The sequence below is a fragment of the Sturnus vulgaris genome, chromosome 5 (genome assembly GCF_052056855.1).
Source record: "Sturnus vulgaris isolate bStuVul1 chromosome 5, bStuVul1.hap1, whole genome shotgun sequence".
NCBI lineage: Eukaryota > Metazoa > Chordata > Aves > Passeriformes > Sturnidae > Sturnus > Sturnus vulgaris.
Window position 1 is genome coordinate 62432608 of NC_142247.1, and position 21263 is coordinate 62453870.

General features: G+C 41.2%; 2 protein-coding genes across 4 annotated transcripts in view; both read left to right on the top strand.

The window, feature by feature from the left end:
- RELN (reelin) overlaps nt 1-14300 on the top strand; it is a 274669-nt gene extending 260369 nt beyond the window's left edge. The window contains exons 59-65 of one of the 2 annotated variants that reach the window (XM_088165846.1): nt 639-800; nt 1131-1288; nt 2137-2356; nt 3331-3528; nt 3900-3998; nt 8831-8966; nt 13162-14300. In XM_088165846.1, coding sequence (XP_088021972.1) covers nt 639-800; nt 1131-1288; nt 2137-2356; nt 3331-3528; nt 3900-3998; nt 8831-8960 — 967 coding nt within the window. In that variant the 3' untranslated portion in view covers nt 8961-8966; nt 13162-14300. The remainder of the gene's footprint in view (nt 1-638; nt 801-1130; nt 1289-2136; nt 2357-3330; nt 3529-3899; nt 3999-8830; nt 8967-13161) is intronic. The other variant, XM_014869033.2, reaches the window with a different exon arrangement.
- Nucleotides 14301-19419: 5119 nt separating this feature from the next.
- The window catches only part of SLC26A5 (solute carrier family 26 member 5), a 33131-nt gene continuing 31287 nt past the window's right edge, over nt 19420-21263 (top strand). The window contains exons 1-2 of one of the 2 annotated variants that reach the window (XM_088165847.1): nt 19420-19511; nt 20233-20350. The gene's annotated coding sequence lies outside the window, so the exon portion shown is untranslated. The remainder of the gene's footprint in view (nt 19512-20232; nt 20351-21263) is intronic. The other variant, XM_014869037.2, reaches the window with a different exon arrangement.

Genomic DNA, 21263 nt, shown 5'->3' on the forward strand with positions numbered 1-21263 from the left:
CTTTATAATTTTTGCCAGGTGTTGTCAGATTCATGGCATTGAGCTTGTAGTTACAGTCATGAGTATGTTCCTGTTAGAAATGTGCTCACAGGAAAACACATTTGCAGGAAACTCTTTTAGTAGGATACAGGACCAAGCTGTAATGAAGTTGGAGTTACTTAACTCCAAATAGGTCTTTAACTAGCTAACAATAACACTGCCTCATGTGCTGTAGAATAGCAGCACGTTATAATTTGTAAAAATGAAGGTATATTCTGAGCTCAAATAATTGTGAGTGAAAATGTAGCAAACTCTATTGGGACTCTTTTGAACACTGTAAGAAAGAGGCTAAGGAGCAGCCTCCTAAATAAATCCTTCAGTCATGCAGCCCAGAGCAGCTGTATGTACCACACTGCTGGGAGTACCACTGCCAAGGGCTCCACAACACTCAAACATCCTCCCTGGCTGCACCTGTGCTTTGGCCTCTCACCTCTTGTTTATTTGTGGCTCCAGAGCATGGAAACTATTGCTGACAATCTCTTGTGTTTGTTTAGTAAGACAGGCAATGTCATGACCCTTAGAAATAATCTGTTTTCCTTTCATTATTTTTTCAGTTGTTCTAAAACTTTTTCTTTTTTTTTTTTTTTTGCTTCCTGCAGGACAGACTCATGGCAACTTGTCCAGACACACTGCCTTCCTTCCTCATCTAATAGCATTGGCTGCTCCCCATTTCAATTCCATGAAGCTTCCATCTATAACTCTGTCAACAGCTCCATGTGGAGAAGAATAACTATCCAGCTGCCTGACCATGTCTCATCCAGGTAGGTTACTGAAAGGCCAGCTCACTGTGGGCCTATAAAATGACAGCTGTCTTGCTGGCACGGTTTACTGGGAAAAATTGGTGAATTAAAAATTATTCCTTATTGTGGATTTAGATTTGATACATAACTAATGTTCTTCAGGAAGCTTTTTGTTAATAGAAGTCACTACTGCCAATGATGTAGCAGGGTGGGTCTTTCCAGTTATTGAAGTCACAGACCCTCACATGACATTTTTGGTTACATTTGCTGCTGATGTATTAGAGCATCACTGTACAGATGTGTTTAATTGCTGTGTATCCTAATACAGTGTTTGGATTTTGATATTTGCAGTGCAACCCAGTTCAGGTGGATTCAGAAGGGAGAAGAACTAGAGAAGCAGAGCTGGGCAATCGATCATGTGTACATTGGGGAAGCTTGCCCAAAGCTCTGCAGTGGCCATGGCTATTGCACAACTGGAGCCATTTGCATCTGTGATGAAGGATTCCAAGGTTCCATTTCTTCATTTCTCTCTTGTACATCTACTACAGTCTAGTCTAGCTCAAAATTAAACAAACAGACAAAGTGATGTATCATGTCCAAATTCATCACTGGAATGTCTGAGTAACAAATTCAAAATTAATAATTTGTCAGGGCTCCAAATAACAGCTTTTCCCTCCCCTTATTCTTTGCATATTGAGTCAGCAGTCTCTCCCATCTGGCACTGTACGTAAAATCCATCCAGCCTTTATTGAAGGCAGAATATGGCTACTTGATTAGCCAGGATCAGCTTCCACCCTGTGCTCCTTCCAGGGCTGCATCCCAGAGGATGCGGAAATGGGATCCAGATGTTGGTGACTGGCATCTGTAAGGGACTCTGTGCCCCATCAGGACAGAGTGTTCTGCTCTAAGCCATCAGTGCAGCTAAGTACATGCCTAATGGTACCTGAGTGCCCTTGGAAAGCTCTAAGTGCTTTGTGGGAGTGAAGCCAGTGTTTAATGTCTTCCAGGAGAGCCTCATAACTTTATAAGATCAGATCCCATCCGAGTTTTTAGACATATTTGCCTTCAACCAGCAATTTGAAGTTTCTCCTATTGGCATCAATACAAAATAGGAGAAACTGTATTGCAGTTCTTCAAGTTATAGTGCTGTAAAAATAAGACTCACAGCCTCAATTCTGTAAAAGGACTGCTGTATATCAATGTGCACATTATTAATGGATCTGCTGAAATACATTCTGACTGTCCTCACACTGTATATTGAGCCATAACCTTGAAAGGAATTATAATGACCTGTAACTCAATTTTCTCCATTCTTTCTATTTTTGTGTGTTTTACAACTGCACTGTGTCATTTTTAGGTGATGACTGCTCTGTTTTTAGCCATGATCTGCCAAGTTATATTAAAGATAATTTTGAATCTGAAAGAGTCACTGAAATAAACTGGGAAACCATTCAGGGGGGAGTGATAGGGAATGGATGTGGACAGCTGGCACCCTACGCCCACGGAGATTCACTCTATTTTAATGGATGTCAAGTAAGACAAGCTGTGACCAAGCCTCTGGATCTCACCCGAGCAAGGTAATAGTTTGAGCCTAAACAGCTCTTTTAACAATTCATGAGAAAGGAAACTCTTCACATGTATGTGGGCCAGTACAGATGAGGATGGACTGATCTGGCTCTGCCATGTAGTTGGATGTGCTGGCAGAAAACATTAGGGCTTTGTGACTTTGATTTGGGAGATGGAGAGTGAGGATGTCAGATGAAAAGGTCAGGTGTTTTCATCATGCCCAACAGAGCACTGTCTATGTAAGCCAGCACTGACAATGAAGCTGTTGGCAAAGACTGGACACCAGACTGCCTGGACTGGTGCCTGATCTGATAAGACAAATCCCATGCTTGTATGTGCATCCACAATGGTTATGACTAAAGATGTTATTTAGTAATTACAGGATCATTTTCCCATTTCAGTTGTCAAATAGAATTATATTCACCTGGCAATGAACAAAAGTATATTTTTCATCTATTGAGCCTCTTTGGCCATGGAAAAATAAATGTAACCAGCCTGTGTTGGCTCTTAACAGAGTGACAGCTTTCAGGACTGGTTTATATTTAGTTGTCCAAAGCAAGATTAGAAACAGGATGAATTGGCCAATGGACCAGATATAAATCAGGTTCTTCTCTTCTTACTTGAAGACCCAGGTAGAATATGATACCTATTTTTCAGCACTTTCTTATATTCAACCTTTATTTGTCCTTTTAAACTTTTCATACACTCATTTACATGTTTGCATTTTTATCCATCTCAGTTTTGTGCAGATATATTGCAAAATTCGATCCTGCTTGCAACAATATGTTATACATAGTAAACTATTATTTTGAAAGGGGAGCTATGTTTTAAAGATGTGAGAACAGTTTATTTTGTATGTTAAAGTAACGATTCTTGAAAAGGCTACAAGTTTTGATAAGGTAACTGCAATAAACCTAGAAATACTATTGTCTCTGTTTGAATAATTTTGCATATTGAAAATACCTTTTCTCTCTGTGTTTTACAGCAAAATCATGTTTGTTTTGCAAATTGGAAGCATTTCACAAACAGACAGTTGCAACACCAATCTGAGTGATCCTAACACTGTAGACAAGGCAGTGCTCCTCCAATACAGTGTAAATAATGGAATTACATGGCAAGTAATTGCACAGCATCAGCCAAAGGACTTTATACAAGCCCAAAGAGTGTCTTATAATGTTCCCTTGTGAGTACCCAGTCACGTTTCATTACCTCTAAATGCACAAGTTACCTTTCTGCTTTGCATCATTGTTGAAGAAAAATGGTTGATGAGAGGGTAAACAAAGAAGACTTAAGAGGAAGGCTGATTAAGAAATTCCATGCTAGTGTTTATCAATGCATTTAGAAACAGAAAGAATACTTGTTTTGAAGATAAGGGGAAAATCCTCCCTACCTGTGTGCATTTTTAGCTATTAAGTGTTTTACACGTACAGTGTGTTGATGTTCAGTGATATAGAAACCATTTGACTTTGCTCTCAGTTCGGTTTGGGGATACCTAGGGATATATAACACACCAATAATCTGGAGCTCTGACAGGCTCTTGTGTTTGTGTGACAGGGAGGCACGAATGAAAGGAGTCTTACTGCGCTGGTGGCAGCCCCGTCACAACGGAACAGGTCATGATCAGTGGGCTTTGGACCACGTAGAAGTCGTCCTGTGAGTATCAGCTTCACCTCATCCCACCCCACCTCAGAAAGCACTGAACTTTCTCCAGCATGACATGAGTATAAAGCACATTAAGAACCATTGTGGCCCAGGGAATCCTTTCTCAAAGGGAAACCTTTAAAATCCTATCTTTCCTGATGCTCTGCCCTGACTGCAACAGTCAGTAGTTAAGATGGACACAAAGTAAGTGTCACAGCAGGGGGGTGTGTTGTGCATCGTGGAAAAATGCAGGAGGGAAAGTGGGGCTTTATCACCTCCAAGTATTGCTGTGGTCATATAAGCAGCACTGACTATTTAAAAACTATTTTGTTGCGATACAAGAAAGGATATTCCCATTCAACACTGTGCTGCCATTTAAGGCCGATCTATATCCTTTCAAATACAAAAAGGATTCTTCTGTATTGTTCATTGCACAAAGTAATGTTGTTGTGCCTCTTAAAAATTTGTGTTAGCAACTAATGCCTTATTCATTTCCTTTTTTTAGTAAGAAGGATACTGTTCAGAAACAGGGTTCACTATATCAGGTTCCTATGGTCCGAGCTCTATATTCATCCCCTTGTCAAGATTTTACCAAGTCTGCACCCTCCTGATTCTCCCATTCTTGAGATGGGTTTCGCTGGCAGCTAACCCGTTTTTCCTGTGTTGCATCACGAAGAGATGACCTGCTTTTTCTCTAACAATTTAGTTCCAGTAGAAGTGAAATGCTAGTGGCTTCCCGGGCAGGAACTCATCGCTGGCAGTGGTTGGCAAAGAGAGGCGAGCCTGCTCCATAGATAGGTTCAAACATTCTTTTTATTGAACAATTTAAAAAACTAACTATGAAGAAATTAGGCTAAGATAACCTCCACTGTGTAATTATAGCTATGAGGTTTCTGAATTAGCAGAGGCACTGCAAGTAATGTTTTGTAACAATAGCAAAGTGAATTGTCTGATTGCTAGTTAGTCCTGTTCTCCTTTCCACCAAGAAGCACCAGCTTGCATGGCACTCATATCAACCCCAAACCAAACTGGTCCCAACACTGATTAACTGTACACCCTCCGCTGCTTTTACACACCTTGCTGGGCTCTGCTTCCATAACATTAAGCTTAAAACTGGAAGGAAGAGAGGAGAGAGACGGATATGATTCCTATTTTAGTAAATCACTGGCTGCATGATGCTGCATCAGGAAAGATATGGAAGAGTATGAGCCTGCAGGAAGTTCACTGTGTTTAGGAAACCATTGAAAAGGGAACTAGTCATTCTGAAATATTCACATGTCTTTCTACCTTGCAATTAAAAATAAAATGAAGAGAACGAACCATGTAAGAGAAAAAATAAAGCATAATGTTACCTATCAATCCAAGCACTGAATTAGGGGCCATAAGTAGGAATAAAACAGATCTTTGAAAAGTTACTCTGAGGTTGAAATGTGGAGAACTTCTCTGACAATGAGATCTGCCAGGCTGTAGGCTAGACACACAAGTTGAGTGGTAACAAGTCATGTGAGATATGTTATACTAGAATGGCCAAAGCAAGTAATCACACCTTAGCAAGAGAAGGAAAACCAGTTAAGCAGACAGTGTCTCCTCCCTTCTATTTTTTTAGTCCTGTTAAAGAGCTTTAAGGCTCTTCTGAAAATTGCCCTAAATATCAGGCTAGAGATAGAGGATTTCCACCCTGTTCAAGTGACATCTGGTACAATCCACAGAGAAAGACAGACCAAACTGGGCTGATTTCTCCCTTACCAAGTCCTGTGAAATACAGTGCCATGACATCTTATTTCCCAAAGGCCCCATGTAGAGTTCTAGTCCCTGCTAACTACAACACATGAGACATGCTGCTCTCAGGAAGGGCAGAATCACATGCCATAGTGTATCTGGTTCCTATGCTGGCATGTGCTCAGACCTGACAGGTCCCTTTAATTCCTCTGTTCTGCTTAAGTTCCATCTGCACATTGTAATTGATCAAAATATTCTTTAGGCCTCCTCAAATTTATTTGCAAGTAACCTGCAACCTCCTTATCAATAATTACTCTCATCTGGGTTTTTCTGTAGCTCTGCTATTTCACTTTCTGCTATTTTAGCCACTTCACACTGATCACTTTACCCCCAGCACTTCAGTTTCTTCACCTGTTAAATGATGAAGATACTTAGTCACCTCCATGGAGTGCTTCAGGGTATCAGAAGGGAGCCTGGATCAGTATCTGTTAGTATTTACCCTAGATGATCCTGTACACAGCACAACTACCAGAAATCACGCTGTCAGTACCAGGGATAGGGCTTGGCTTTCATTCTTAATATTCCTTCATTTTCCAATGAAGGGTACAGAAGCACTGACTGCTCCTGGGAAGAGCAAGCCCCCTTTCCCAGGCAGCTCTCCAGCAAGAGGTGAGGAGGCAGAGTCCTCTGGGTGCTCTCCCTTCCCACCAAGAGTGCCAGGGGAGAGCTCTGTGGGTAATAGCCACCCCAGGGCTCTCAGTCAGGGCTGCAGAGAGGCACAGCCTGAACTTAAACCATTCACCAGGGTTCTGTAATTACCTCTTCCCTTTAATTCTATAGGGAGTCATTGGTAGAGTCAGTAGGTAGTCATTGGTAATCGGTAGTTCTGTCTGGCTTATTCATCCCAAAGCTGGGATAGTTTGGGAAATATCTGTGCCTCCTAAATTGGAAGTAACTTCTGTTGGAACTCTGGCGGTCTCAGAAGGCCATAAACATCCCTAGATAAAAACCCACTGATGGTCCATGTCCAACAGAGTCTGTATCCAGTCCTCTTTCAACCCTGCATTCCACTACCCACCTGGATGAAACCCCATATACCTCTCCAGAACCATCAAAATTATCCTCACTGGCCCTGGTTTCAGTCCTAGATTTTCATGTTTGTGACCTGTGTACCCATGTTGATGCAGCAGGAAAACCTCAGCCTGTGAGTGTTAGAACAAGGAGCCAACCTACACTAGTAGGTGTGGTTTGGGACATAAATTCCTGGCTTTCCACACATCTCCTCTTGTGTTTTCCTCACTACCCTATGGGCTGACAGAGGTCTGATTTTCCCAGCCTCCGTGTTGGCTTGGCTGCCTGCACCCCCAGGTGCACACCTAGGTGCTGTGCCAGCTTTTCCTCAGCCCACGAGCAAGTGAACCATGCTCTCCTCGAGCAGACTGAGGACAAGCAGGGAAAGCACCTGCCACCAGGGAGAGCTGATCTGTAGGAATGTAAAGCAAATAAGGATTTTCTTGATTTTATTTCCCATCCAAAACAGAGGCTGTCCCTGCTCCTGCCTATAGTGCTCACCCCAGGGGCATATCTGTGAATATCAGCTTTCATGGCCCAACTCTTCTCAGCAATCCAAAGATCTGAAATCAGTTCTGTCACAGGCCTAGCTGCCAAGTCGTAGTGCAGAAACTGCTACAGCTGACACATAGCCAGTGTCATGACACTGTTCAGTTCAACAGATTTGTGAGTCAAGGGCCATCATCCTCTCACCAGCAAACATGCCTTCAGGATGCCATTTCTTTAATTCCTTTTTGCTCCCAAAAAAATTGCTGGGGTGGAAAAAATCAACCTGCAGATTATACATGCATGCAAAATACCTGGCAGTGATAAAACAGGCCAAAGATGAATGCTTTTGTATCTTACTTAAAATCATTCCACTTTTGAATGATCTATTTGAACCATTCAATAAAAAGTGGTATTTTTAAGATTGTGATGCATCTGCAAATGGTGCTTAAATTGAGCGCTTCTTTTAAACAGGTGAAACCAAGTACCTCTGTTGACAATGTTATATATTAAATTGATCTTGCCAACTTAATAGCAGTTGATGTCTGTCCTATGGTGGGGAGAGGATACAAGTAATTAAGTTGTCCATCCCTTTTAAAGCTAGTGCTGATTATTCCTCATTAGTGCAGCGTTGTTTCTCTCCATTTGTAAAGAAAGCTTTGGGCCCAATTCTCATGTGTTCCATGTGGCTCTTCTTAGGATAAAAAATTTTATCCCAGCCTTAAGAAAGAGTGTTCTTCTGTGCCCCTGTACTTCTGCCCTAAGAAGAGCCCATGTCCAATTCTGCATTTCATTTGCACATTGTTTTTCTCTGGAAGCACAGCTCTCAGCCTGCCCACTGCACACACACCTCACACTTCTTTGCATGTGCATTACACAACTGCCATTTTTTTGTGTATAGGGCAGGCCCTTAGAGACATCTCATTAACTTCATTCAAAGTCAAAGGTACAGAGAAATGAAGGATAGTTATTAGATGAACACTAAGGGTCTGATATTGTTTTCTTTACTCCAAAACTTGTTATGTGATCCAAAGGAATTTACATTGTGCAAGGAATGCAAGAAATGTTATTCACAGCTACTGTTTTATGGTTAACTGATAGAATTAATCCCTCCATAGCCATCACTCCATGCTCTTCATTGTTGAGATATTCTCATGTTTTTGGCACAAATGATTTAGTGAGAAGTTATGTTGCATTTGGTGCAAAGAATGTTTATCCTTATTTTGGAAGATTAAAATACAAATTATATATTCTAGATTTAACAAGAAGTGCTCATGTGGAAATGCACTTTCATCTGCTTTCTTTTTTTAGTAAGAAGCAAAGATTTTTAAAATTCACTTAAATTAAGAATCAACATAGTTATGATAAAGAACATAAGCAGTTCAAACATTAGATGACTATCTGAATATTTACAACATTTATGCCAAATTTAATATTATGCAGTTTGTGCTTCTATTACATTTCTATTATGTTTCTAAAATGTGCATGCTGAATTTTATAGAAAATAAAAACCTAAGCATTGATTTGAAATCTGAGGAAATAATTTGTTCAATTTTTATTTTCAAAAGAGATGAAAAGTCCTATATTGCCTCTAAACCTCATCAGGGTTTTATGACTAATCACAGTGCTGCATGCATTGAAAGGCATTTTCTAACTTGTGTTGTATTTCATTGTTTGCTGTCATTGGTTTTACACTAGAATAAGGTAAGTACTTTCCCTGAATCAGTATTAAATGTATGTTTCTGTTACAGCTACAGCTCTTTCACAAAGTTTTGTCAATGGTGGGTTGGTGGAAAATCATTTATACTCTGAGACGTGCCACGTAGCTCCTGAGGGCCCTGATCCTGCAGCCCTTCCTCAGTGAGCATTGGGGGAAGTTAAACTTAGCAGAAATTGTTCAGCAGATTGTGCCATACTGCAGTGGGAATTTCACCAAGGCTGTGGTGGGAAGGACTGCTCCTTCTTCTGCTTCTGATAGAGTACAGTGAGACCTGCCAACGGAGGGCACCCAGAGCATTGTACGGGCAGCCAAGGGGCAATTCCCACTTTTTTTAAATGGTCACAGCTGCAGTCAGGCAGTGTAGGTCAGTCAATCTGCACGGTGGCACAGCCACACCTGCCCCTTAGAACCAGTGTCCCCAAGTAGAGTTTTCGTTTCATGTAACCCAGCTGCTTTGTGCTGTTGCAGCTAATAGACACCACTAACCAGTACAGCTACTGAGCTCTGGGTTCACGTGTTGACTCCACCAAAGCCAAAGAATATTTGCCATTGATATGAGCCCTCAGAACTTCAGTCAGAGCACATAACTTTCTTCTTTACAGTACCTGCCTAACAAAACATTTGCAATTCAGCATGAAAATTTACTCCAGACCTAGTATTGAGGGACATACCTTTGCTGTGTTCTAAAGCTTTTTTCATGTTTAATTTTGTTGTCCAAACATTTTTGTTTCTCTTTTGTTCCTGTTTTGTGCCCTGTCAATTAAAAACACACAAATAATGAATGACACTAGTATATAGTGGGGTTATGTACTGCATATTTTTCATTCTGTTTGGCTGTGTTCCATTTTCATAAACTTTAAATTGCATCCTTGTAGTTCAAATTGTGCTTTAGGAAACATGCAATAAACATAATGCTCTACTAAAGACTAAAGAGACTTTAGTCCAGAGAGACTCCTTATCATAAATTGCTTTATTGTAGGTATTCTTTTGAACATGCCCTAGATAGTTTTGTCTTTGCTCTTCTCTATTGGTTGCATATTGCTTTCATCCAACTAGCACAACTCCAGGTACTTCATTGGAACATTTTTTGGGTTCCCTACATAAATTCAAGCAGTATTATCTTCTGTTTATTTTTTAGTAGTGCACTCAAAACTGTCAAACAGATTATACAGTCAGTCAGTGACAGCAATCACTGCTGTTAATTGTTTTTTTGCTTTGTGCTCCATCAGTAATACACAGATAATTACTTTGGATCTGAACTTCTCTAATTGACTGATGGTTCAGTAAATGTAAAGAAAAAACAGAAAGCTCAGCAGGTGCTGACTAGTCCATTATGCACTCACAAAGCAGTCTTCAAGTTGCTACTGATTCTGAAAACCACACCCTCCATCTTGGAAGAGTCTATTCCTAGTACAGCTTGATGCTGCCCAGCATATTTTGGGTGTTCTGAACAAGAAAACAACAGCAAAAGTATGGTAAAGCCTTTAATCATTCCGTGTAAATAAAAATTAAAATGAAAATCACTACTAGTAGTATTGAAAACATTTTTGCATCCACCAAATGCAAGGAACGTGGAAATACTCTTGCAGACTGTGTTATATAATTATTCTTGTGATTTTATAAAGCACTATTGTTTTCTCTTATGCAGTGCTTGCCTCCTATATAAAATATATAAATACATACAATATATAAAATCGATTCAAAAATAAATATAGACCTACTCTGATTTTGTGGTGCAATACGATTCAATACTATAACACATAGAGTATATATATTTACCCATGGAAAGAGTGAAAATCATACTATTTCTACAGCAGTATTGAGTTTTTCTGTGGCGTCCAACCAGTAGCTGGAAAGTTTGTCTCATGTAGTGAGGACAGGTCTGAACTACATTAATGCAAGGAAAAAAAAAAACATTTAGTTCCTGAGAAGTTAGATTTCTCTTATTTTTCACACACCACACTGCTATGGTGTTCAGTGTAAGACATAAATATATGCTTCTTTCTAACACCTTGATCATCTTCCAATGGAACAAAATTATATACATAAAAAAATAAGTAAATCCCTTCTACATTACTAGGTAAGCATTTCTTTGTTCCTTTTTACGATTCTTTCTTTTCCTTTTTTTTCCTTTGTTCATTGTTTTAAACATCTTCACCATCCCTTTAAGGCCAGATACAAAATGGTTGGTTATTTGAAGTGAAATAGTGTCCAGGTTCACATAGCAGTGTCCAAAATGACTCCTGAACATCTCTGCTGAGCTGTTGCTGACCAAAAGCAGGATAGAAAAAGCTCCTGGGCAAAGGGCTGCCACACCATGTGCCCCATCTGCCCAAGTCTTGTCCAAGCTGAGGCTCTCAAAACCAAGCTCATTCCTAAATTTAACCAGGTCCAGAAATGGCAATTTTTTTCAGGCAAACACTTTGGCAGGTTCTGTTTGGTCCCATGTACCCAGAGCAAAGAGCAAAGCTGCTCAGAGTTGGGCTGTGCTTTCTCCAGGCCCATCTGCTGTATTTTGGCTGCAGAGCAGCCTTCTCCCAGCAGATAGGTGCTCTATCCTCACCTCATGGTTAGGATGCTCTCCTGAGAGGTGGGATGTGGCCTTGAAGGCCCTATGTCTGAGGAACTACCCACTTCCCAGGCAATGGGAATTAAAGGGAAGGAAAAATTAAGAACTTCTTCAAGCTTCATGACCAATTACAGCCACTGTCAGGAGCAGGTTTGGGGTCCTAATTTCCCTCCTGCCTTCATCAGTGAGACACCTGGCATTGGAGCGAGGGTGGCCTTCCACCCTGATGACTTCAGGACCAGAATGAAGACTGATGTTCAGTGCTGCTTTGCACTCGAGCTACCAAGTGGCATTAACGTTACATAAACTCACCACTATCAATCTCTCACACAAAACTTACAGATCAGGACAGACCTCTCCTTTTCACTTGAATAAGTCTCTCAATTGCCAGATGCTCTAGAGCTCTACCTTCGTGTGACAGTGCTAAAAGTTGTTTTGAGTGTACATCTGTTTTCTCTCATAGTCACTGGGAGCTGGTCTGTATTTCATTCTTGTATGTACATTCCTGTGGGGAAAAAAAAAACAAAAAATCGCAGAGCCTTGGAAAACTAGTCAGGAAATTACTTGGATTTGCTTAGAGGTTTATAATTTAGATTTTGACATGACAACTATTAATCAGTTTAGTCAGTTGTGTTTAAGACTAGCTTGTGAAAAGGACATAATTTTGTTAGACAGATTGTTTTAGGTTAAATTAGCATACTACAGCAAAACCTGGTTTTGCTTGTGGAGAATCACAGGTATTTTGCAAAGCATACAATTACTCCTTTTTCCTAAGGGCCATATTCACTAAAAATAAGCTTATGCACTAGAGAGGAAAGTATAACTTACTACATTATGAGTATTCACTTCTTACTCACAGACAAAATTCACTAGTGAAAACATTCTTTGAACCCACAAACGGGAGATTTGTTGACTGCAGGTCATCACTTCACAGATCTGCCCTCTCATGGTTCCTTCTTCCCTCAGTGGGAGAAGTAGAAACCCACATTAGGTGGGATGGGCCTTGTCATTCAGGTAGGTTTTCCAAACAAGTGTGCCTTCTTAAACCTGGCTGCAGGTGGGCTCTCTTGCTTGGTATCCTGCCAAACATGATGATGCTTATTTCTCAGACCTTCCTTTCATTTTGGAGGAGGGTGCATAGGGGAGGGAACATTAACTGAATAAAAGTGTTGTACTTCACTTCCTATATGGTAAAAGTAGAAGATAATGAAGCAGAGTAAAGCTTTTCTTCTGTTCTCAAGATAAAGCAGTTAATGATCAAAAACAGAAGGATAACTGGAATATAAAACCCCTGTAGAGAAATGCTATGAAGCACACCTACAGTTTTAGTGAATCTGGCCCTAGGTAGCACCAGTTTTCATTAGCTGAAAGCTCCTAACCTTTCCCTAAGATACCTTACTGTAAATGGAAGCCAAGTGGGACAGATTCTCAATGGCCTTGCACCTTTGCAGTTAAACAAAGGGTGTGCTTCACACCAGTTGGCACAGACTTGAAAAGTCATGCAAGGACAAAGAAGAATCAGTCCCACTAGCTCCCTGCTACAAAAAAAGTAATAGTACATATTAAAGAAACTGACACTCTTCTTTTCTTTCACCCTTTGATTTCAACAGCACTCGCAAACAAAATTACATGATGAATTTTTCACGGCAACATGGGCTCAGGCATTTCTACAACAGAAGACGAAGGTCACTTAGACGATATCCATGAAGAAATGAGAAATTTATTTTTTTTTCTCCCAACATGTGATGTGTTGCTTTCCATTCATTAAATCTAGCACTGCATCTGGTATCAGGACTTTTCTGCAACTGGCTTGATGAATAACTGAAAGCCTTTTTCAAGACAGAGTGTACACCACTTTTTCGCACTGTGAACTAATGAGAAGTGACTTATTTTCTCATAGGTAAATGTTTTAATGTTGATGTGTCTGTGAAAATTGTGATCTGTTGTACTATCAGTTACAGTGGCAGTATTGGAAGTAAGCAACTAATTCTGATTAACAGGACAAAAGTTTAAGCACAAAGACTTTTCAGATTTTTTGTTTATAAAAACCTACATACTAAGTACAGAATTTAACATTTTTTGTCACATAGTTATTTAAGTGCACTGTATTTCAGCTCTGTGTCATTTTATATGATTAAGTTATCATTGTTTGTCCTCTTTGTATTCTCTTCTACAACATGACACATTGGCACTGTATTTACTTGTTTTGTTGTTGTAATATTTTTGCTGCTGATTTTTTGGGCTATTTACCTTCTTACAAAATGTATTAAAAAATCATCAAAGTACCTAATCCAGAAGATAATTGCAAAAGTAGTTGTAAAGGCGTTGATATCCTTCGGTCTTATTCTTTGATATGTCTGTTGGTTAGCATTGTTTTGTGGATAAAAAAAGAATGCTTGACATTAAGCTTTTTTCTACTAAGGATTTGTGGATTAAGCCCCAAACAGAAATTCCCAGTTCCCTGTCTAAATGTAGTCAGTTCTCTGGAACTGATTTACTTACAGTAACTGCCATTTGGTGTCTGTAGTAATGAAGTGATTTGTAAACAGTGAACGTTTCATTGTGTTCTCTTCGGTGTTTGTTTCTATTGCGGGTCATGTTTGTATCTTCTGACAAAGTTGTATCTACACCAGCAACGTTATAATGCCCCTATAGCCCTAAACTGTCTATTATCATAAATAAAATGCTTCACTTTATGGTGAACCAAGTTAAAGATCCATGCTTCAATAAAGATAATGTCAACAAATAATTCTGATGTTAGACTTTTCAAGCCACGTGGGCTTTACATGAAATCATAAATTCTTCCACTAAATACCTAGATTCTAAAGCAAACATTAATGTGATTTTTAATATTTAGCACATCACACTTAACAGCACTTTGCAAGTAACATAAACCAAGAGATCTCCCTGTGCCACCTATGGGAGTAACACGGTCCTTGGAACAGGTCCTGGCACAATGAATGAAACAGGACCACAGACCAATATGCACTCTAGCTTTATTTGAAAACCAAAAAATGTAAAGCACTGTTTCCAAGCTCTGAGAACGAGAGTGTGGTACATAAGGAGCCTTGTTCCAAACAGACTAAGCTGGCATTTCTTAGAATCAGAACCATTAAGGTTGGAAAAGACTTTTAACATCAAGTCCAGCTGTTAACCCAGAGCTACCAAGCCTACTACAAAACCATGTCCCTAATATCTACACACCCTTTTAATACCTCCAGGGATGGTGACTCAGCCACTTCTCTGGGCAGCCTGTGCCATGCCTGACAACCCTTTCAGTGAAGAAATTTTTTATTATATCCAATATAAACCTCACCTAGTTGCAACTTGAAGCCATTTCCTCTTGTCCTATACTTTGATACTTGGGAGAAGAGACTGCTGCCCACAGCCTTCTTTCAGGTAGTTGTAGAGAGCAATAATGTCCTGCCTGGGCTTCCTTTTCTTCAGGTTAAAGAATTTCAGTTATCAGAGCTTCTCCTCATCAGAGAGAAGTGCCATACATACCTGCTGTGCTCTTATATCTTGTACATATTCTTCTGGCACTATACCTGTCTGAACCAGAATAGTGTTTGTCACAGATCCTTGTTCAGCTGAACAATGTGTTTAATTTTTAGGAGGTTCTTGATCACAGGTACCTGAGCAGTGCAGAAAAAAAAAAAAAAAAGAATAAAAAAGAGGTCATTCAATGACCAATTAGTCAAAACCTTGGCTTGGTCAAAATTTTGTGACAGACCTTTGGATGATCTGGAAACTTGCTGCAACAGCCCAGCCTCCTGCAAACTCACTGTACTGCTCTAGAGAACCAGTGTACTTTGTGTACTTTCAATCCATGAAAAAAGATAATGGTTCTATTCAGAGAAATAGCAGGAAGATAAAACACGACGATATTAAAGAATATAACAACTTAATGTTTGGGCAAGCCATTTTAAAATATTGTAATAAGAGTTTTGCCCATTGAACAAACTGAACCACAAGATCTCAACATTCCTATTTTTTAAGATAATTTTATTTGCTCTAATATGTCAATAGAAGGGTGATAGTTCAATCTAAAATGCATATGCAGCTAATGTGCTTCCAGGGAATTAATTTATTTTAAAGACTTTAGATCAAATGAGGCACTTTGCCTGACTTTCAGGCAAGAGATCAGCATTACCAGAGTAGCTGCTTTTTACAGTTGTATTTATTTCCTTTGACTAATGTATGCAATCACAACCACGGAGGAATACCACAAAGCATTTTACCCAAAATCACCACAAACTCTGCACTGGCTTTTCTCTTCCTCACTGGAAGATTCCCAAGTGATATTATCATCTGCCCTTTCCAGACTCCAGGAAGTTCTTCCTTAGACTTCTTCCAGTCCTACAATAACCTACATAGCATACACATATGGTATACTCAGTAAATGTGGGGTTGGTTTTTTTTCCTCTCATATGGCTGAAAGCAATGAGTCATCTGACATTAAACAGTTGTTAAAATAGCAAGGGTGGCAATCGATGGCAATAAAAATGCTATAAAATGTACTAATAAGCTTATCTACTGGTGTAAAACTTTCACAGACATGACTATGAAAACCGACTTCTAGTACTTTTAGTATGCCTTATAGTCTTCCTCATTTATTCTATCAGCTCACTAAGCTGTGTTCCAGTAGAATAAGGAGAACATAAGAGAAAGGGAACAAAAGTACAGAAAAATGAAACTGACCTGCTGGAGTTCCTGAAATAAACAAAACCTGAAGTTCTCATAATTTTGCCTAAATGTTTTTCTCTCAAGCTTGCTTCATCCAAAGATGATAACATTTTCTTAATGGGAGGAAATATGCAGAGCACCAATATTTTGAAGGACCAAACCCAGCTTTGCACCATCCTGACAATATACAGAGAAGAGTAGTAATTAAATAACACAACAAATACACTCAAGGACATGACACTGTCAAAGAGCAAGGTACCACCCCACAAGGTGGGTAAATACCAAACTAGACAACAAAACTATAGAAGTAGAATCAACAGCATAAAGCAGTTTTTAAAAATGCCATTTTGCATTGCATCAAGGGTTTATGATAAAACACAGTAAATACAAATACGGCTGCCAATGCTGGTAGACAGCAGTTGTTGGCTGTTGAGCCCTTCACTTAAATATAGATGTAAACAAGTCAGAGAGATTGCAAAGTACTGCAGCAGAAACAAGATCCTTGAACCCATGAGCTTCCAAGTAGAGAGAGTTGTTTAGTCTAGAAAGGAAAACATTTGGAAAGAGACATGACAACATCCATAAACATGGTTCTATGTTTTATTTACTTGCTAACCCTTCAGGGCAAATGTTACTGGGTGGAAATACTGCCACAGCATCACCTCATCATTCATCCACTAGTAGTCAACGGGGCTGGTTATTATCAAAGCAGGAAGCAAGTGTGAAGCCCTAGATAAGCTCCACTTAGACCAGCTCTGTAGTGAGGTCTAACTAGTGAATCAACACTAGAGGAACAGCAACAAGGCAGCTGCAGAGGGGAGCTACCTTCATCCTGAGCTGACAAGGGAGCCTCAGAATAAAACAGGGTCAGTAAAAGGGCTTGCTTATGTTAAGGATGGCTCTAAAGAGCTGTTTAGGTCTGTTAGCAACCCAGAGCAGCTGAGGCCATGAAACCACTTGCAGTGCTTCTGCAAGTGAAGGAGCAGACAGAGCACCCACTATCCAGAGGTGGTGGATCTGTTGCTGGAAGAAAAGACCATGATGTATGAGTGTTCAAGCATTGTACAGGTGACATGAATTAATTTTTCAGTGTTCTTCTCTGTTGATGTTTTCTGGCTGTTGCTTTTTTTTCCCCATGTTAATCATGGTTCAGCTAAAGGGACTGAGCTGGCATTAAGCCTAAAGGCTTAGTCCCTGTGTGGCTAATTACTGCAGAGGCTGATGGGGAGAGTTTTAACTGGCACACAGCAAGATGAGGCCAAGTAAAAATGTTGTTCCAGGAATGGAAGAATACCATACTGGATTCTTACTGGAGGATGATATCATACTGAGGATATCATACTGGAGGATGATAAATGCTAAGTTTGTAGAACGAAACCTATTTCTTAAGCTTTAGTGGTTCCCACTGCTCCACCCCCTGAGAGCCAGCTGAGCCCCCAAAGCTCACAGTGAGCCCTCTGTCATCACACAGCTCCAGTGGCGTGTGTGCACCCTTAACTAACATTCCACAATTATCCTCCACAGCAGTGTTTTTACTCTCCTCAATTGTCTATATTATTTATGCTGTATTAACTTTCTCTCCCTGTTCTTTTTTTTGACCAAAAATCCTCTTTTCATCTTGCTGCTACTGAGTTTAGCACTATATTAATCCCTGTCCTTCTCCCAGAGCTGAAGAACTACGTCATCTTTTACCATTTTAGACAATGCTGGAAAGAAGCAATAAAAATAATTATTCACCTTCGAGTGTGTCATGCTAGAATGCACACAATAAATTAAAACCAGCTTGTATTTAAATGCAACCACTGACACTATTAGTGTAACATAATCCTCAGCATTGCTGGAACATTCAAAATGCTTTATACCTGGGTGGACTTTTCTAGCAAGAAATATGCTAATCTGTGTTTGTTTGAGGTTTTCTCTTCTTTTTCTTTCTGCAGGGTGTATAAACAGGTCTTCCTGTGGTATGTTACTGCAATGTATGTTTTACTGGTAAAAGCATGTCAGAATTTCACTATCATGCCACACTCTTATATAAGTGAATTACACCTGCTTTCTAACACAGGCTAAAGATTTCCAAGTTCAGGAAAGAATTAGCTTTTTGGATAAACAACTGAATCAACAAACATGCCTTACCCAAAGTATCTCCCTTACCCAGCTCTCTATAACAATGGCATCCAACATCAGTCCACACAAAGTCTGATGTATGTGGCATTATCTATCACTGACTTTTTCAACAAAATGCCTTTCTGTTACAGCCTGTTCTTAGGAAACAAACTTCATATTTAAAAGCAACTTTAGAAATGTTTTGACCTTGGAATTTCTCAGTTTGAAAATGCTGAAATTTAAATTGCTCTATTTCACCTTGAATTCATTTACATTTTATTTAAGGTACTCTTAAATTTTAGCAAGGGCTACCATGTCAAGGAATCATTTTAAAGTTTTCAAATAATACTGTCATGTAGACAGCAGTTTCACAATTTTTTTCATGTTCTTAGTGCATAAGAGTTTCTAAGTGGTGAAAAAAAATCTTCTACAAATTCTGTGTGCAAACCAAAGCCTGGGAGGTGGAAAAACATTTTTGTCTTGGGCGAGAGAGCTATCATTATGATGGAAAACATTATAGACCAAGGACTGAAAGATGAGATCTGTGAAGGCTTTTGAAGGCTTTTCACTTCTAATTCTTGCATATTCACAATGAAATTTTTACCTATGTATCTTTTGCGCCCCTAAAGAAATGAAAAACTATACCCAGACAGATATTTGAAAAAAACTTGAACTGTTCGGGTGGTCAGACACTGGAATCGGTTGCCCAGGGAGGTGGAATTATCAGCCCTGGAGGTGTTCAAGAGGTGTCAGGATGTGGCGCTAGGTGATGCGGTTTCGGGGTTACAGGGGCAGGGCTGGGTCTATAGTTGGTCCTGGCGATGTGCAAGGACTATTCTAGCCCGGCTCACTCCACGATTCCACCCCTCTGTGATTCGCTGCGACCGGGGTGGCCTGGGTGGCACCGCGAGTGGGGCGGGGCAGGGCCCGCGCAGGCCGCACCGCCGGGGGCGCGCACGGCCCCGCGGCATCCTGGGACTCGTAGGCCGCGGCGGGGACGCGCTCAGCGGAGGCAGCGGGGGGGACTACGAGTCCCAGGTGTGCCCGCGGCCGCGAGGCGGGAGGGAGCAGGAGGGGGCGGGGGCTGGCGGCCGCCCGTCCTCGCCCCTGGGCTCCTCACCTCGGAGCGACCGGTGGTTGTGGCCGCTGGGCTGGAGCAAGGCGGAGGGAGGTGAGCGGAGCGCGGCTGGCCGGGCTGGGGTGAGCGCAGAGTCAGTGCCGGGGGCGGTTCTCTCCCCTTGAGCGGATCTCCCCTGAAGGGAGCGAGTCTCGCCGCGAGGAGCGTCGGTGGGGTCGGGCTGTCCCGGTGCCTGTGGCTCCCGCTCGGTCACCCCAGCCCGGGGGTAGCTTGCGGGTCTGGCCCCGTGCGGCCCCCGCTTCCTTCGCCCCGCGCCGGTCCCGGGGGTAGCGCCGGTCGGAGCTAGCGCCGGTCCCGGGGGTAGCGCCAGTCCCGGGGGTAGCGCCGGTCCCGGGGGTAGCGCCGGTCCCGGGGGTAGCGCCGGTCCGGGGGTAGCGCCGGTCCGGGGCAGAGCCGTGCCGGGACAGCGCCGGTGCGGCGGTAGCGCCGGTCCGCGACTCCCGCACACCCCGGGACTGCCGGGCAGCGGCGGCGCCCGCGCTGCTCGGTGCTGTAAAACACGCTCAGCACCCAAGGGGAAACCAGAGGGAGGGTGAGGGATCAGTCATTTCCTCGTGTTGTGACTGCACCCCTCCGACTGCAAGCTGCGGGCTGTCAGTTTAGGTCGGAGTGCTTCTCCCAAGAAGTCTCATAACGATTAAAACTAGCTGCTCAGCACTTCATTACTAGCTTCAACACAAAGACTTTCAAAACCTTTCCAAAACCTCGGTTAAACTATTCCCCCCCAATCCCTTCATGCCCTTCCATTTTTCAGGCAAAGAAGATTTTGCCTTTCCCTATGTCAGTGTTTTTTCAGCTTCACGAGCTGTGGGAATATTTTGAACTCCTTACAAGGGATCAGTGAAAGCAACTAGGAAAAGCCAGCCAAAAAAGTAAGTAGGCTTAAATTTGCTGTGCTCGTGCCCATTCAGTTATTGCAAAACTTATAATTGTCTGAACATTGAAATATTGTTGAAAGCTGGTTTTGGGATGCTTCGAAATTTCAGAGGACCCAAGTGGCTGTTGCAGCAGGCATTTAGGGATAGTCCAGTAGTAAGGAAAAGAAAACACATTAGATTGCTGCCATTATTTCTGCTGATGAATCAGCAGAATATGCGTTCATGATTCTTCATATCTATCACAGTAATACAGTTGCACAGCATTGCTTTCTATGTCGATGACTGACACCAAGGGTCTGGGCACTGGAATATTTTGGCTGGAGTTTTTCCGAAGGAAGACTAAAATCTGCAAACAAACTTTAAAAATATCTCTTACTAAATGTGCAGTAACAGGTATTTTAGGTTAACAGGTGTCTTGATTTACATTACAGAATTTTCCTAAGTAGGATGCTGCTTTACTGCTGCTGTAGAAATAGAAAAGCGAAGGTAATTTGCTGTTTCAGAAGCAAGCACGCACGGGTGGCTTGCACTGAATTAACTTTGTGGGAATCACCTCTTACTTGCCTTCCTCAATGGACAGTAATCACACTTTGAAACACGTGGTTTCTGACAGTCCTAAGCCTTCCTAAGACACAATAGATGTTTCAGTTCTGCATTTAGCAGTATTTCCAAACTGAAGTGTTTTGTTAATAGTCTTTCACGATATTGTGAAACATCTCTGAAATGTAGTGTGGGAAAGGTATAGGAAGAGAATGGAGTTCGACACATGCAGAGCTGCTGTTGGCAGCTGATAAAGCATATTAATTTGCAATAGCATTTACTCCCTTGTATAGGCTTGAGGGTATTTAACTCGTCAGTCCCATTCTAAAAGCTTCATTGCATTTAAAGATATGTTTATGTCGGGAGT